The sequence below is a fragment of the Cottoperca gobio genome, chromosome 7, assembly GCF_900634415.1.
Source record: "Cottoperca gobio chromosome 7, fCotGob3.1, whole genome shotgun sequence".
Lineage (NCBI taxonomy): Eukaryota > Metazoa > Chordata > Actinopteri > Perciformes > Bovichtidae > Cottoperca > Cottoperca gobio.
Genome location: NC_041361.1, coordinates 11738181 through 11756529, shown reverse-complemented (window position 1 = coordinate 11756529; position 18349 = coordinate 11738181). Strand labels below are relative to the sequence as shown.

Sequence of the window (18349 nt, the reverse complement as noted above, 5' to 3'; positions counted from 1 at the left end):
CAGACTCAATGGCTGAGTCCATTTCTGACCATTTGTCTGCCACAGCGGGGCATGACACAAGCAATTTAGCTGAGGGAAGATTTTAAAAAGAAGCCACATGAGTGAAGAACTTAAGAGATGGGCACTGAAAGTGTAATTCATATTTATTTGGTTATTGAATGCCATTACAGCAATCAATGAATTATCACTTTATCACTAAGAGTGGGCTAATAACCAGATAAAACTAACATTCAGTCTCTTTTCACACCAGCGAAAAATGTCTTCTTCCTTCACTGTTCACTACAAGCACCAACACTACACATGAATGCTTTCAAATGTGAGTTTTTATGTTTTCATGACTCTTTTAAACACAATTATTGTGTCACATACCTCCTCCTTACTGAGAGTAACGGTCCACTGGTAGGCATGAAATACATTCAGTCAGTAGTTGTGATATGATTTATACCAAATATTATATTCCCAATTATAACACATTGAGATTTGGGTTAGTTAAAAATCAACATCCCATTTATAGAGTTTATGTATTCAGAAAGATTTTATATTATCTGCCCCTTTTTTTATGCCGTGGCCAGACTACATAATGCAACAATGCAGTTTAAGTGTTTCTATTGATTGAAATCTATAGAACAAACGTAACATAGTTGTTAAATCATGTCAGAATAAACAAAACTTTTGTCCTGAAAAACCCGTCTTTGCATTTGAACTTTCCTATAAATTAGAATAAATAACACAAACAACATGGACTGTTCAATAAAAGTGATTATTTTAATGTCCTGTTAGCTCCACGAGATCATGTTTGTACAGTTCATCGCTTTCATCAACCAAAAGAACTTCAGTTTCTGTCTTATTGTTATCGTCAAACATTTCCTTCTGATCGTGTTGTCAGTTTTGTGCTGGACGCCGCTGCAGTTCCAGTGAGAAACACAGAGGAGAGATTGCTTACATTAGTGGTCCCAGTTCACTGTAACAACAGGATTTTATCTACTGGATTAGATCAGCAGCACACAACACTGAGAGAGGAGAAAAAAACACATTTAAACGCCAAAAACCTACATATACTCTTACTTTACACACACACACACACACACACACACACACACACACACACAGTCGCCCATCTATTTTGATTGAGAACAACCCCACACTAACACCAAGTACCAACAGACACCAAAGTAACATTACCTACAGTACAAAAATCAAAAAATATCTCAAAATATACAATTATTATTTACAGCTCAAGTATTCACCCTGTCACTCTTACTATTGATATTCAGTGTGAATTTATCAGAATGTACATCAATATGTACAGATTAAATACATTGTCTTAAACACTATAAATATAACTATGGGGTTTGGTCACATAAAGACTATTTGCACAGTTAAATAAATACACTATTACTCTATTTCTGTTGAGTTAATCACAGTAAATCAACTGCGTTAACCTCGAGAAGTTGCTTTGTAGTACATGATGCAACACTGCCAACACATGGACAAGACAAAGAGACCCTGGAGTGTGAGTCTTTGTTTTCAACAATAAATATCAAATATCAATACTAAAAGCTATTATCTTATTAGTGAGAACATTTGAACCATTGTGCAGAATATTTTATCAACATTTTCAGGAGGCAGGTGCCTTGAGTGAAGAAGTGGGAAATCCTTGGCGAAATGTGACAAACTGTGCATCATGTATTGAAATGGGGGTTTAAACTTGAGACTCACCCGTATAAACTCCGGTTTGTCTCATTGTGTATCCATTGTGCAGATCAACCTGTAGCTACGTAACAAACTAATGGTGCAGTTTAGCTTCATGTGAAGACGGCAGTGCATTTCAATGATTTATCTTCCAGTGGAGGATGCAGGAATCAGACCTTAACTAACACAATGTGCAAGTTTCATCATCCAGTTCACCCACACGGACTCTATTTATAACTCATTGACTGGTGCTTGCTCATCAAGTCATGAAACTCTTTTGTGCTCACTTTCCTGTGCTTTCATAAATGTGCTTTAACTGTAAAACAAAGCTGCAGGTGAGTACAGGTAAGAACCGTCACCTGAGGTTATGTGCCATTTCTGTCGCAAGCCATTTGACCCAAACATCTGGTTTCTTGTACATGTTATTGCAGTAGTTGCTCAATTTGAGCGACTGAACAGGTTATAATGTGACATCCTAAGACTCTAAAAGGGTGTTTACATGTTAATTTGTAACATTTGAACACATTCAGAATAGAAAGCTACCACTTCCCTTGTAATTTAATGGAGGATCAGTGTGGAAAGAAAGACGATATAAAGGGGTTTCGTGGTAGATCAGTAGGGAATTCTACTATTCATCACTTCAGTATACATAAAGTTGCTGTAGGCACTATTAAGTACTGTAACCTGAAACTTCAGCAGATATAAGAGCCAAGTAGGAAGTCACATGACCACATACGAGAACAGCGTAGGCATTGGTCAAGACTTACATTACGTAAAACACAGAGGACCTAGCAGTGCCAGCTAATGGCATGGAAGGATCAATCAACACTGGTGTGATAACAGAGCAAAGTTTAACCATTATAACTTGTTAAAATGCTCAAAGAACTGTCGTACTATCACACAAGAAAATAGATGTTTTTGATAAAGTGGCTTGCGATACATTTGCGCCTTGGATAGACATCCAAGCTTTTGTCAAACCTGTACTAAACAAACAACTCCAGGGTCTCTACATAATTAAAGTGCTCAGTGAATGAGACGAGACATTGGTCCAAACTCTACACAAACACGATACATAATCGAGAAAACAAACTGGCATAAGCATAAGGCAAACAGACAACAGAGAAGCTGTTCAGGCACCAAACAATGTGACTGACTGTGCTTCACACTACATCTGTTCAGTCTCATGTATTGGTGTTGTCTCAGGGAGGGGCCACTACACAGAGACTCATTGGCTACTCTGCTGGCCAGCAGAGACACCCAGTGGTGAAATCTGTGTATTACCACTTATTCCAAACATTTTTTAATCACTGCACAATTTCCACATTATAACCCTAAACATACAAGATTATACATAAAAAAAAGGCTTTAAGTTTTCACACCTCAGTTCACAAAAAGACATCAAAGTGTAAATTGTAGTGCTTATGAAATGATGTCCGTAGTGGTTACAATTAGAGGAATGTACAACAATTAAACCCAGTGGGGTATGATAAATCCACAGCGCGGCTCGGCAGTGAAACTCTTGCTCAATAAACTGTAACAACTTTAGAGAAATATTCTTGTAGGACCTCGACAGTAAAATGTCTCATCTGTGTATTGCAGGTGGAGCAGACAAAGCAAGGTGTCCGCTCTCCTCTTTCCTCCTTCATATCAGAAGAGGATCTGTATCTATGGTGTGTTGCCACCGCTTCCCCTGGGTAACGCAGCTCTATTTTTAAAGAGGCAGGGTCACCAGGAGCTCTCATTCAGCGGCAGACTGACGCACACACCTTGCACATCTGCACGCACACAAAGAGAAAACTCACATTTTATAATTCCTTCTCAGTCTGCCTCTCTAACACACAGACGGACGTGAAGCTGCTCTTCTTATCTCTGCTTGTGCACTGTCACCTCTGCCCATTCCAAGGCATTGATTCAAATGGAAACGGTTGATTAAAATGATTGATTTAAATGGAAAAGCTTTGTCTAGACCAGCTGCGACCGGAACAGCACAGAGACGGTGTGCAGTGCTGTTGGAAACAGCTCCAGAGCCTCATTTGTCGAGGAGAAAAGGTTGTTTAAAAGATAAGTGCTGCTCTGTGTTAAGGCTCAGACATGCTCTAAAACGATAGCGGGCGGCTGTGCTTTCGGGGTTCACGGAGAAGAAATGAAGAGGCAAAAAGTTTCCCCTCATGATGCACTACTGCTGTGTAGACTATATACACGATTTACGGTGACATCTCAGACAATCGCACAACAAATATGTACAGTATTCTACATCAATGGGGAAAGAGGGGAAAGAAGGAGATCCACAGTTTTACGAGGACCCTACTTCGACTGGTTATTATTGATGATGCATGATAGGCACAATGAAGATGCAATGTGCTTGTAACACTGTTTATACTGTCAGAGTCACTTATTACATACTGTTATGGATGCATTTGTAATAATTTAGTTTTCTAGATTAGAAATGTTCTCATACGGTGATGCGAGTCTCCTTCCATCCTTACCCCACAAATAACAATCTTCTACATTTGAACCAGAATAATAAGACGAGGATCTCCTAGAAATAGGAACATCCAACTGTCTCAAAAATAACTTTCTCCCAAACTGGTGAACACATGGTTCAGTACAACGTAAAGCATTTTAGCGCTGCACACACCTTAACCTCGGCCAGAGCTCATTACAAAACAAAGCCTTTATCTCAGGACCTTTCTAAACTTCATCCCTCCCTCTGTTTCCATCTCTGTCCCTCTCTCTCTGCCCCAGTTAGACGTTGACAGTTGGAAAAGGTTGTGATATGTGGTGGGACTCACATTCCCATGATCCCTTCATTACAGCTGGGATTCACAGGCAATTGGCAGCACGGCTCCAACGGTGGGGAAGAACCACGAGGAGGAGTGAAGCGGCAGAAAAGGGGGGATAGGGACTCAGCTCTGGGGGTTAAGGTGAACGCTGCAACAACCGTCAGTGGATTTCCTCTCCCTCTTGACCTTCTCTGTTCTTTCCTTTCTTCCTCTGTCTCTCTCTCTCCAAGCAGGGCTGGGGTTTAATGGACGGGGGGATCTATGAGCTCAGCGGATCATAGCTCAGACTCAGGTGAACCGATGTTCTGGTAGCCTGTCTTGGTGCTGGTGCCGTAGTTGGTGTTGGTCATCTCCTGGGTGCCGCCGGGGCCCAGGTAAGGGCGGTGGGCGGGCATCGGGGAAGGAGCCTCGCTGGGGTTCTTGCCGAGGATGAAGCGCTGCTCGTCCTGCTCTTCGAGGTTGGAGATGTCCTTCATCATGCCTTTACGGTAGGAGACGGACAGTTTGTTGGAGCCGTCTGAGATCAGGTTGAAGTGGCGGACGATGAAGACGATAGGTAAAGGCAGCATGGCCACCACGATGAGAGAGTAGGCCATGCCTAAAGCCCAGGGAGGGTAGCTGTGGAAACGCTCTGCGCCCTGGAAAACAAGAAGAAAAAGAGGTAAAAAAAGAAAACAGTGGCAAAAGGAGGAGGACATTTATGAAATAATCATGCATGTCGGGTCATGTTTTCACTCTTTCTTTCTTTGTGTAAGAGCAACACTGACCTCAGCCTCCACCCAGGCGTTGTATCCTGCAGGGCTGATGGCCATCTCGATGACAGTGGCGATGATGAGCACCACCAGGATAGCTGGTGACACGTACCTCCACATGTAGTAATAGAAGGAGTACGGCCTGAAACCAAGCATGTCCTCCAGGTCCTGCATGAACCTGTGAGGAAGTGAAAGAAGGAAAGAAAAAGAAGGAAGGAGTTCAGTTTAAGTTTCCCAGTTGGCCATGCCAATGAGCAAACATGCACAATTCCACATATCCATGAGTTACCTCTTAGTGCCGTAGATCCAGGCTACAGAGATGTTCTCCAGGATCACCACCACAGTGAGAGGCAAACCAGCTGAATAGTCATCAAACATGGCGACAAAGTAGTTCCCTGAGCGCTGCACAAACAGCAGGCCTAACAGGAAGGCTATGATGCAGCAACCCACTGAGAAGGAGAAGAAGAAACAGCCCGTGAGACTCACAAATACTTTAATTTTATTAAGTACAAGAGATTCGAGTTTAAGACAGTCAGCTCACCACACAGGATCTCTTTGCGGATCTTGAAAGCATCCAGTATGGGAGTGGTGATTCCCGTCATGGTGCCGATCATGCTTCCCAGACCCAAGTTGATCAGCATGAAGAAGAACATGACAGACCAGAAGGGACTGGCAGGGAAATGTGTCATGGCCTCTGTGAAGGCGATGAACGCCAGACCAGTGCCCTGAACCGCCTGGAGGACAACAGGAGACAAGGAGGTGGAGGTCAAAGGTGGCTAATGTTGGCTGATGTGCTGAATGGAAAGGAGTGATTTTATGTGGTAAATCTTAACTTCCATTGGTAGTATCATTAATTATAGTGCAGCTACATAAGGTGACACGCTCATCCAGAGACACTTTAAATGAGTGGCCCAGTACAGTGGATTAGGCCTAAAATTCCAACATGAAAGGCAGAAAATAACAGTGCCCTAATATTCCTGTGACCTCTAAATGATCTTTGTAGTAAAAGGTTGTCTGAAAAATAAATGGATGATGATCACAGCTTCTGTTTTTAAAGTGGCCATTGTATAGGTGCAATAATACTCTATTATTCAGAAATACTCAACCATCACATGTTAATTTCAGCTTGTGAATTCTCCCCCTCTGACCTTGTTGAGTTCGTCCTCCAGCAGGCAGGCGTCCAGGCCCATCTGGTTGAAGGAGTCCTCCTTCACCGTCTTGATGACGCCGTACATCTCTGTGTAGTCCTGGGTGGACAGGTGGGAGAAGTTGACGTGAGGAGGGATGAGGTCTTTGCTCAGCACACCTGTGCTCAGGAAGCCCAGAATCTTCTCTGCATTGCTGCACAAGGTAAAATCGGAGATGTGGAGAAGGACGTTTTAGCGAATACAGGTTTTAGTCAAAACGGCTGGCAAAGAGGGAATGGTCAGGTAGCATTTGTTATAAAGCGCGACACACTCACTCGACAACACACTTCTCGTTCATGATGTTCGCCTTGAACCCCAGGACAGCAAACACAACTAAAGTTGCCAGGATGGAGGTCACAAAGTTGATCGTGGAGACCAGCGCTGCATCAAAGTGGCAGTTGTTGTCTCGCTTGTTGTAGCTGGAGAAAGCGATGACGCCTCCGAAGCCCAGACCGAGAGCAAAGAAGACCTGCGTGGCTGCTTCCCTCCACACCTGCGGCTCCAACATCTTTTCCAGCTGGAGACAAGAAAGGGAAAAATATCATATTTATTGTAATGTATCTTTTTAAAACCCTGGGACAAGTTGCTTATTGACATACTTTCATATATATTCTGCCTTCGTCAACACTAAACATTGCATGATTGTATATAATAATATTAATGATAATAACAATAATACATTTGATTTACATAGCGCTTTTCAAGGTACACAAAGACTCTTTACAATAGAGAAACATTTCGTAAAAAGCATACAAACAGTAATATATACAAAGTCATACACACAAGATGCAAACAAAATAAATTAATTAAAAAGTTAAAAAAATAAAGCAATTGCACATTTTTCACAGTATGCAATGATTTCAGTCTATTTTTTAAATGTAATTATACATAATCGCCACTAGAGGGGGGCATAAACCCAACACATGACACAATGTGGATAAATAATGACATTTATGTATAAGAGGATTTGAATGGCCTTGGTGCTAAAGCAGCAAAACCCACCAATCACTCAAAGCTGAACAGTGTGCAAAGACAAAGTGTCTCTTATGTTACATATCGGTTTAGCTAACAGTCTGTGAATGAGTGAATACAGCTGCGAGTTGAAAACTACATTTCCTCCTCCAGCACACCACAATTACAATGTGGACAAAGTCAGCAAAATAATACAATTTATATTATATTACTGTGATAAACCCTGTTTTAGAGTTGCATCTTTTTTAGTTATTTTCTCTCACCTTAGGGGTGAACATGTGAGCGATGCCGTCCACCGCTCCCTTCAGCATCAAACCTCGCACCAGGAAACAGAAAAGCACCACATAGGGGAAGAGAGAGCTGAAGTACATCACCTACAAGAGCGAGAGAGGAAGTCCATTACACAGTGTTGCCATGGACACATGCACACATGGAGGACCAAACTGCAACACCACACACACGCACGCACGCGCGCACGCACGCACGCACGCACGCACGCACACACACACACACACAATCCCAAAACGGCTTTGTGTTTGCTTGGCACTGAGTCTGTGAAATCTTACCAAATGTGGAGGACTCCTTGCGGTTTGGAGGGATGAGTCAAAAATCTTTCCTACAGCGTTTCAGGGAATCTTTGCAATACTGACGATGATAATTGGATTACTACGTTTAGTGTTTATAAAACCGTGTCAGACATTGGCGATCCGTTTATTTTCCTATTGAAAATGTGGGCTGGATGTTGTGCTTTGGAGAATGACTCACTCTCTGGATCGAGATTATAGGATGTTGTTGCAGTTGTTGCCAAACGAAACATTTTCCATCTGCATCCTGAACCGGTCTTTGCTTGGTTCAGTTTAAGCTTATTAATGTTGCATGTGCCTCCTCTTCCATAATATAGATGAGATCTGAAAATAGACTAGTGCTGATGAGAGGATTTACCATGTCACCTTTGACTAAGATGCATTAGCAAAGTGAATAAAACACTCCCTGATATGGATGAATCATCGATTAAAAATAGCTTTTCTCATCATTTTGTTGTGTACGTCTTTATATAGTCTGGTAATATTTATAGAGTGCTTCAGGGATGACATATTTTTGTGGGTCGAGTTGGAAGTTAGCATCGCTCTGGTTCCCTCGACAAAAAGTCGAAGGGATTTTTCCATTGGATTTGGGATTATTGACGAAAATAAACTCAGTGGCAAACAAAGGTTTATGATACTTAAACGTGTTGTATAGCAAAATAATCTTCACCAATGGAACACAGCTTTTATGATTTTTGAAGCGTAAATGCAATCGTCAGAAGTAAAAAGCTAACGTTAGGCTATAAACAAAATACATCACCGTTTCATGGCTTCACGTTACCACTAAACTAAAGTCGGACAAATATTCGTCTAGTCGTCTCATTTAGCCACTTAGTAGAAACTGCATTTTTTTTAAGACTCAGAAAAACTTTTAAATTCACAAGTGGGGTATTTACTGTGGTAATTTATGTTGCAGAACAAAACGTTGAAATCTCTATAATATTGTGTTTATTTGTCTAACCAAATACTCATTCAAATAACCCACTGATCTTTAAGGGAAGGAACCAAAAATGCAAAAAATTCTAACTCATTTCCTGGTTTTAGGACTCATTCCTGCAGCACTCTATAGCTTGCAGGCTCGGCCCCTGCTTTGAAGACATGAAGACCCCGTACCTTCCCAGAGGACTGGATGCCCTTGATGACAGCCAGGCAGACCAGGATCCAAGCTACCAGCAGGGACAGGGTCATCTTCCAGTTCAGGCCGCCCGTGTCGTCGATGCTGCTGGTGATGTTGAGAGTCTGGCGGTACCAGAAGTACGTGGTGGCCGAGCTCTTCTCACACTCCGGCACCATGACTGCAACAGCAACAAGGAAAGGGAGGGAAATGGCATAAACAATGCAGCTTGGACTATTTTGTTATAAGATTTACGGGTTAGAGATATTTCTTTAATTCTATCTGTTACATAAACGTATTTGTAAATAGCCAGTGGTGGAAGAAGTACTAAGAATATTAAGCTTAAGTTAAAGTAGCAAAACCACAATGTCAGGTTTTCAAAATATGACATGAACTACAGAAGTATGAGCAGCGACATGGACCTAAATGCATTACAAGTAAGGTACACACCGTGCAGAAGGGTTCCTTTTTAAAAGTATGTATTCTTTGGTTTATTATTACTGATGCATTCATGTGTAAGCATTATCTTAATGTTGACTGGCAAAGTTTAGCTAGTTAAACTATGTGCACTGCTATGTGCTTAAAATATAACAATGATTCATATTATTATCACTGCATACGCATCCTAACAAGTTATTTTGATCTATTATTGAGACAGTAAAGCCTTATTTTCAAAAAGTGTCACTTTACAATGCAGCGTTATTCTGTTATTTCAATTTCATTTCTCATTTCTAGAAAACTCTAGAAATAACTTCATTCGTTTGACATAAATGCCTTGCTAATTTGGATATTTTTCAGTGTATGTTATGAATGTAAAATCTGAAATGTGTCCTGTGGAGTTGCGTTTCTTCCCCTATAAAACATTTTGCAAAGGCAATGTTTACATCTATGTTTACTAGCTTGCACTCTTCTTCTTCCCTGTCATACAGGTTGTGTACATCTGCATCATTGTGCGCGTTCACGAGACATGCAAAATCGGGATCCACCGCTCCATAGCGTTACCTAATGAAAACTCAACAGGGCACCTTTAATCTGCAAAGTAACAAGTGCCTTTAATGTTCTGATACATTTAGTGGACTAAAAAAGTACAATAGTAAAAAGTAGAACAAAAAAATACTCAAGTAAAGTACAAGTACTTCCAACTCTGCACATAGCTTAACCGAATCCTATTGGACGCTCCACAGCATCCATGCTGCCTTTATAATCCTGAACAGAGTGGACGTCGTGCCCTCTAATGTTAACGTAATCTGATGCCCTTACTCTGCTAGAAACTGCATGTGCCTCCACTACGGGCCACCAGCTGCCAGTCATTCGAGGTACTGACTCTGTCAACCGGGTCATACCATCTGACAGGCCTCGCCAACAGAGCTGCTGTGTGGGATGACGTGCAGGGCCATCACGGCTATAGAGACAGTACAAATACTTATCTGTTAGCCTGCAGAGGCACTGCTGCTCGACTGCAGAGCCACAGCGAGGCAAGCTGTTTCAATGCAAAGACACGTTCTGCAGCTTTAAGCATCGCCCTGCATCTGCTGAGATACTTTGCTGAATATGGAAATGTCTTGCAGTATTAATTTTTCCTCTATGTGGTGTCAAGGGCTTTACAATGAAGAGCGCTTTTGTATGGGAACTCCTCCTTTGCCACACATCTCTGTTATCGCTGCAGCTGTGTTGTGCACTCAAAGGTCGAGCTGCAACGAATAATCGATTAATCGTTAAAGCAGTTTTTCACAAGATTTCCTGGTTTTCTCTCTTTTTTTTATCATATTAAACTGAATATCTTTAGGTTTTGGACTGACAAAACAAGACATTTAAAGACATCGTCTACGACTTTGAGTAACTAGGATGTACATTGTTCAAGCGATTGATCGGCAGATTTATCGATACTAAAAAGACTGGTTGGCTGCAGTCCTACTCACTGGCTTGGCTTCCATTTCTCTCAAAGGGGCATTCAGCCCAAGGCAGTGGATACTGGAAAGACTGGACGAAATAGAAGATGCTCCAGCCGATAATCACATTATAGTAGAGGCCCACGAAACCGCAAACCTGAGGGGAAATGAGAGAAAACAATTATATTCTATACAAAAACCAACAATGACTGTCTGACCACAGGAACTACAAACAGCACAGGGGACACACAGCATGCAGTTTGTTGAGGTAAACGCATCTTCTTGAGTTAGGGCACAGACGCTGAGCACGCAGCTTAAGTCGGCATGTGTATGAATTATTGAGCTGTTTGCTCTCAGCAGCCAAGGCTGAGGTCCTGTATGAGAAGGTATTTATAGCTGCTGAATCTCCCGCTGCCACATCCGGGCTGCCACACTGCGCCGGGCCAGGCATTTCGCTCCAATCTTTTGCACTAGATTGACGAAATCCCCATCAGAACTATTGACAAAACAGAAAGACTGACGCGGTAGATCACTGACTGCCTGTTTTAGGCTGATGACGCTGATGTGATGGGGACACGTTAGGTCACTGCTCCTGCAGATGATGGGGACAGATTACGACAGTGATTATCGGCGCTGATCTCTGCATGCTGCTTGCTGTAAAACATCAAGAGGAAGTGCTACGAGCAGGCAGAGGGGAGACCAGTAGACTGAGCTCTACAGCACATTGGTTGTCTCTGCACATTACATGTCCGACTCTGAGTCGAATCTTAAATGCAACACTAATCCGATAACACATTGCATTTCTGCTGTAATAATCATGTGTACAATAATCATGGTACATCATTACTGTTTATGGTGTTTTATAACAGGGATCATAAATTCTCACCATTAAGTTTATTAATGGTTAATTAAACATTTATTAATGCTTAACAAATCAGTGATGAGTCACTGAAAACTAATAAAAAAATACATTTAGGTTGGTGAGCCCACAGAAGGCCTTTGGTTTGTGCTTATCTTTGGAAATTGTAACTCCGGTAATTGTTTTACTGCCTCAATGGCTGACTGGAAAAAATATGTCATGAGTTTTTCCACTAATAAAAAGAGATCAAATATTAGTCATTAATAAATCAGGCTTTCTCCAGAAGGTAGGTTCCTTCTAAAGAGACAGGCGAGTGGAGAGAGCGCTGTGGTCAACTTCAGTTTCAGGATTCACTGTTTAAAGGCTATTTTTATGCTGCTGTATCCTGCCTTGTTCAATTAATGGACTTATGTTGGTGCTTACCATCAGACTGGAAACCCCGATGCCTCCCAGCTCTGGGTAGACGTAGTTCCACACCCCGATGCTGCCACGCCTGATCCTCTGACCCACTGCCAGCTCCAGGAAGAACAGGGGGATGCCGATGAGGAGGAGGAGAATAAAGTAAGGCACCAGGTATGCGCCTGAGACAGAGGAGGGACAGAGGAAAGAGGCATTAATGCATAGTGTACGGCTACTTTGAATGTTTGAAATCCATGTATAGTGAAGGACAAAAGCTCATTGTAGGGAGATTGTTCAATTCTCTCTCTCAGGTCTATTCTCTTTCATATCCATCCTTCTCTTTCTATTTTCCCTCTGGCACTTTATCTTCCTCAGTCTCTTCATCTTTGTTGTCGACTTCCATTCACCTTTCTATTGCAGAAGGGACAATGGAGAGAGAGCAGCAAGCACTCAAAGACGACAAGTCACGTCCAGTCCGTCCTGCTTACGTCAGAACATGAAGGGGCACCATGGAGACAAAACCATCCACAGCCAGAGAGGACGGGCTCCTGCTGACGGACAGCCGGGAGGAGCAGCTTGTTTCCAGACCAAAAACAAATGACGTTTGGCTAGATCAAAAACACTGATCACGTCGTGAGTGGCTATTAAAGCTTGCAGCAGACAAAGGAAACAAAGGGACACAGTGTCGTGTAAGACAGTGGTATTATCATCTGGACCAGTTAGAAGTGACTTCTGTGCTTTCACTGATCTTTGATGTGTATTCTGAGCAGCACACAGGCCGAACACAGGAAATCATAACGTGAGGACTAGCTCAGTACGTGGTGGTGGAGGATTATTACACCTTCATCTTTCTTCTGGCTCTCTGGATTTTTAAGGTTAAAAATGAATTCTAAATAAAAGTATTTATAGCACTATCACGGAGATCCAGGATACATTACATTTCAGGTGAACTTCAGACTCAAGGATATAGATCTTCATGACAGCTTCATGGAGCAGCGACAGACTCTTACAGAGTGATTGATTGTCTGACTTCTTTGCTCAATATAAATCCATATACATTTAGGCAAGGTCAATTTCAGAGAAGAGATGTTTAAGAAGAAGAGTGTATACTTTATGTTTGACAGGAGATCAAAGAAATGAATATGATTATATTTTAGTTTGTAGGACTGTCCTCAACTAAATCAATTCTTAGGTGACTGAGTTTCTCCGCAAAGAATCATGGAAACACACTATATATATATATATATATATATATATATATATATATATATATATATATATATATATATATATAAACACTTTATATCTTGTGTTTGCCAGAGATATGCTCATATGTTTCTTGGAAATATCATTCAACATGAAAAAAGCATTAAAAAATGACTAATTGATGAAAGTAACCTTTGACCAAATCAACCAGTTAGTCTAATGGATCAGGAGAGGGCACACCTATTAGTTAGTCGTAGCTTTGATCCTGAGAGAAACACATCAGCTGAAGGAAACTATTGGTTCAATCCAAGCATTGCTTAAAAACTCTGAACACTAATCAAAGAGCTAACTAATAGTAACCTCCTGAACTTTTATGAGCACACTCGGGGCTCCTCCGATGATACACCCGTTCCTCTTGAGCCTCCTGTCTTCATTTCTTCATCACTTTGTCTTCTCGGCTTCATAAAGAACATAAAGCCACTAGAAGCTTCTCGTAGTTCTCGTTGTTCCCTTTTTACTTTTTTGTCTTGTCTGGACTATTATGCTCTGTAGTGAAGATGATTGTTAACGTACATGATCAAAGTTCCACCAGGCGACACAAGCAAGATAGTACAAATGAATAAGAGGATACATTAGAGTGATTTGTCTTCACTGCTTCACTGATGTGAGATGAATGAAGCTACTCAACAGGATTTTTTGTGTTTCCATACGTTTCATTTTGTTATGGACTTTATAACATTATTAGTTTTTTGATTGTTGTTACTTTTCTTAAAGATGGTATTTATAATGAAACAAAATATAAACCTTCACACGGTGATAGAAAACGAGGACATAATGGACAAGAGACAGTTTGTCCTCCTCTCTGGAACAAGCCCACACAAGACGATGCAGCACCTCCCACTGAGACAAAATCCAGCGGGGATACACACTCATTACTGCACACATTAAAACGATTCAGCTTTGTTATATCATGCATTTCAAATACCCTCTTTACACACACACCTCCCACACAAGGTAGAACCAACAATGTCTGAAAGGCTAGGAAATCAGTATTTACTCTTCACTTCCTCCACTTTAGTCATCACTGCCCTCGCATCTCACCATGAAACCAGCAAATCCTAATACCAAAGAGATAAGGCTGAGAAACCTGCAAGAACAGCAGATAAAGACTAAACAGGAAGGTCTCACAGCGTTATAGCGGAGCTCTTAATGTTACCTCGTCTTGCTGGGGAACAATTATCTCATCTTATAGCTGCTGACGGCACAAGTCTGAGAAACTGTTGAAGAGACTGCCTCTCTGACTTGTTGGCTAATTGGTTGACAGGACGCAATTTATCAAAGAGCAGCAGGCAAAGTGAGCCGGACTTTTATATGAGAATGGTGAGAAAGGTGCAGCACAGGCCATGATATGTGCTTTGAATTGTGCTTGAAATCACTAATTTGATCATAAATATGGCTCCAGAAAAAGTTATATATATATATAATATATAATATTGATATTCCCTCGTTTTAAAGGGATAGTTGGACATTTTTTTATTTTAATTTTCTTTCTCGTCGAAGAGTTTGATGAGAAGATTGATACCACTTGGAGAAAAGTGTCAATCTCCTCATCTAAGAAACTGAATAAGTGCATTTCCTAAAATGTCAAACAATACTTTTCATCAAAAATGAAGGAAGATGGAATAGTATTTACATGGTAATGTGAACAAACGTTTATCACATCCTGGATTACTTTAGAAAATACATTTTGCAGTGAGTAATCGTCTTCATTTCACCACACTCACTCCTCTGAGCAGACGGTTAATGGCTCGGAATAAATTTGAAAGTAGTTTACGGCGCTGAGATGTTGCGGCAGTTTGGGTTGTCCTTGGAGGAAATGTTTACAAGCTGGTGATAGTAACTGGGTTAATGGTGTGAGTGTGTGTTAACTTAGTGGAGGAAATAAGAGCTGAATTAGTTGCAATCGCTGAAGTATTTCTTTCTGCAATGCAAATGAAGATTGAAAAAACATTCCACAGAGAGCATGTCAACCAATCATGTCTCAGCAGACAGCTGCCAGACACAGAGCAGTATCCTGAACAAGACTGTGGACGGGGAAATGCTAATGTCTTGCTCAAACAAAAGGATAAAATACCAATTATTACATTAAGTTAACTACTCCCATCTGGCCACTTATTTCATTGAAGATGAATTCACATCATTAACAGCATTGCCTCAGCACAACATTTCTTTGTTAACAGTTACTCAGCACCCTGAGGGGACACATGTTCAGCATTGGGGCCAAATTAGGGACCGACTTCCAGACCCATGAAGTGTTTCTACACTTTGCAGTTTGGGCTACATGTAACTTTCAGGATTCTGTCATTCAGACATTGGTCTACTTGTGTTGGCCGATATATTGTCCCAGGAATAAATGCGATTGTAATTTTAAGACAATTTTATGCCATTGATATAATGATAATATAATACCATCATCATTTACGTACAGCCTTTCAAAGAGCAATGAACTTTTCATTCTTAAGAATATTCAGTCTTAAAAAAAAAAAATGCAACAAAAATAAAACGTACATTAAACCACACAACAAAATGGACTTTCGAGCTCTTTTAACACAAATGTGCAATGTCTGCGCCATGCCCATGTCGGTAGGTGTGTAGGTGTGTGTGTGTAGGTGTGTGTGTGTAGGTGTGTGTAGGTGTGTGTCGGTAGGTGTGTAGGTGTGTGTGTGTAGGTGTGTCGGTAGGTGGTAGGGGAAACCTCCTGTTTTTTCTGTCATCATGTTTTCTAAAATGCTGTTGACATTATTATGCAAACAAACATGCATTTAACACGACGGACATGTCCATATATATCGTACGATAGATTGATATCGTAATTATTGTGACAGATATATTCAGACAGACACTGAAGACTTAAAATGCACCAAAATGATGTTCATACATCCATCAACCTACCTCCACCGTTCTTCTGGCACAGGTAGGGGAACCTCCAGACGTTACCCAGGCCCACAGAGAAGCCCACCTGGGCCAGGATGTACTCCAGCTTGTTGTTCCAGGCCGGTCGGCCGTCCTCTGCGTCTGGGTCAGGGGAGGGTATCAGGGCCTTTACTGGAGCAGTGGAGCCAGGACTCAGACCCATACTCATCTGACTGCTCTTATAGTCCATGGGGTGCTCCAGGGACAGCAGGTCAGCCACAGACTCTGTGACCGGCTCATTGCTGTGCTCCCGCTGGGTCACCTTGGTGTTCTTTGGCATGGCTGCAACACCGGAGCTCCTTCAGGTTGAGGAGGAAAGCCTGAGGTGACTGACTGGAGGGAGATCAGGAGGAAATAAAGTTGTGCTTTTTTTCTTCAATCTGTGCAGAGAAATACAGAAAATGTAGACGCTTAGGGAAAAAAGTACTTTATCTGCCTAAACCATAAAATCACAACAGTCAACAATAAGTCATACAGCTTTAAGGTGATGGTTTTTAATTGAGCATTTAGGACACACAATTTGATAATTGATTATTTGTTTAAGTCGGGTTTTTTTTACTAAAGAATACCATGAAATCATCCGGTTGCAGCTTCCCAAAGGTGAATATCAATTATTTTACTTGATGAAAAAACAAAAAATATTTTGGGGTTTTGAACTGCTGGTTGGACAAAACAAGACATTTGAATAAGTCAATTTGGAATTTGAAAAAAGAAAATTCACTATTTGATCTGATCCTTTGTGGATCAAGCGATTAATGGAGAAAATAATCACATTAATGGATAGTGAAAATCCTGAATCCTGTTTGCTAATTATTACATAGAGTGTTTTAAAATGGTAATAAAGCTGCAGCACTTTAGAGCAATGAATTGAAGTATTTCAGTAATCCACTTCATTATGCTGAATGAGACACAAAGATTGAATTACAATTCATTTCACAGCAGAGCCCATTATACTAAAGTTGAGTCATGTGAACAGCAGAACAGTCTCTCTGTGTGACTGCTAGTCCCAGGAGAACGCGGTGCAATAACACTAAAGCCTTCATAAAGATTTCATAAATTGATAACTTCTGTATTTTCTTCTCATCACACAGCTTCAACATCTTGTCTGCAGATTGTGTTAAGATTTCAGAGGCTGTGATGAAAGAATCCAAGAGTCCAGCGCTCCTGAAAAGAGAAAACCTGTCTCTCCAAGTTCTCTGGTATGTGCACCTTTTCAGAGCCCCTTTGCAAATCCAATCCACTACTAATCCTGTGTGCAATGCCTCCCCAGAGGGAAAGTGGTGTAGATAACAACACAGTACAAGAGCTACTGTGTTAAAGTCAGATTCTCCTGCGTACGGTAAATGAGAATGTTATTAGTTTGTATTAGTTATTAGGCTTTAAGCCACACATTGTGTCTTGTGATCACTTCAGTTAGATAACGGGCTACACAATAGACATACTGATGGAAAGCATCGCAATTATTCCATGCATTGTTTTTCTTAGTCAAAACCAGGTGCATACGTTACCCACAATCCAACTTGAACACCGACAGTTGGATTGGTGATTCAATCATGCTAGTCTCAATTTAGCTTCAAGCAGAGCTCATTTCTTTTTAACACAAAATGGAAAATTGAAGCTGCAAGCATTAAACACTCAAAATGGAAAGACCATTGACCCTGAACGAATGGCGTTGGAAAGTTACTGCACATTAATTTATTAACTAAAAGTCATAACAGTGAATGATGTAGAACATTTTGGTTAAATGCCAAAAAACAAAGCAGCTACAGGAGCAGACAGAAACCAGACTTTAAAGCCAGATTTCAGATTCAGCTGTGTGGGACAAACGAGATATGACTTTTCACTCTGGCAGCTCAAGAGTAGAGAATAGAAAGCAGAGGTGTTTGATCGGAGGACAAGGCCTCTAATCTGAAAACAGATGCAGAGTGAAATTAGCTGG

At 41.1% G+C, this 18349-nt stretch overlaps 1 protein-coding gene across 2 annotated transcripts in view; it reads right to left on the bottom strand.

Annotated features, from left to right (window-relative positions):
- Positions 1 to 741: 741 nt before the first annotated feature.
- The window catches only part of slc6a17 (solute carrier family 6 member 17), a 19568-nt gene continuing 1960 nt past the window's right edge, over positions 742 to 18349 (bottom strand). The window contains exons 2-12 of one of the 2 annotated variants that reach the window (XM_029436056.1): positions 16390 to 16790; positions 12256 to 12413; positions 11004 to 11130; positions 9084 to 9265; positions 7650 to 7760; positions 6690 to 6931; positions 6376 to 6568; positions 5769 to 5961; positions 5517 to 5676; positions 5243 to 5405; positions 742 to 5113 (exon numbers count right to left, since the gene is read on the bottom strand). In XM_029436056.1, the coding sequence (XP_029291916.1) occupies positions 4751 to 5113; positions 5243 to 5405; positions 5517 to 5676; positions 5769 to 5961; positions 6376 to 6568; positions 6690 to 6931; positions 7650 to 7760; positions 9084 to 9265; positions 11004 to 11130; positions 12256 to 12413; positions 16390 to 16690 (2193 nt within the window). In that variant the 5' untranslated portion in view covers positions 16691 to 16790 and the 3' untranslated portion in view covers positions 742 to 4750. The remainder of the gene's footprint in view (positions 5114 to 5242; positions 5406 to 5516; positions 5677 to 5768; positions 5962 to 6375; positions 6569 to 6689; positions 6932 to 7649; positions 7761 to 9083; positions 9266 to 11003; positions 11131 to 12255; positions 12414 to 16389; positions 16791 to 18349) is intronic. The other variant, XM_029436057.1, reaches the window with a different exon arrangement.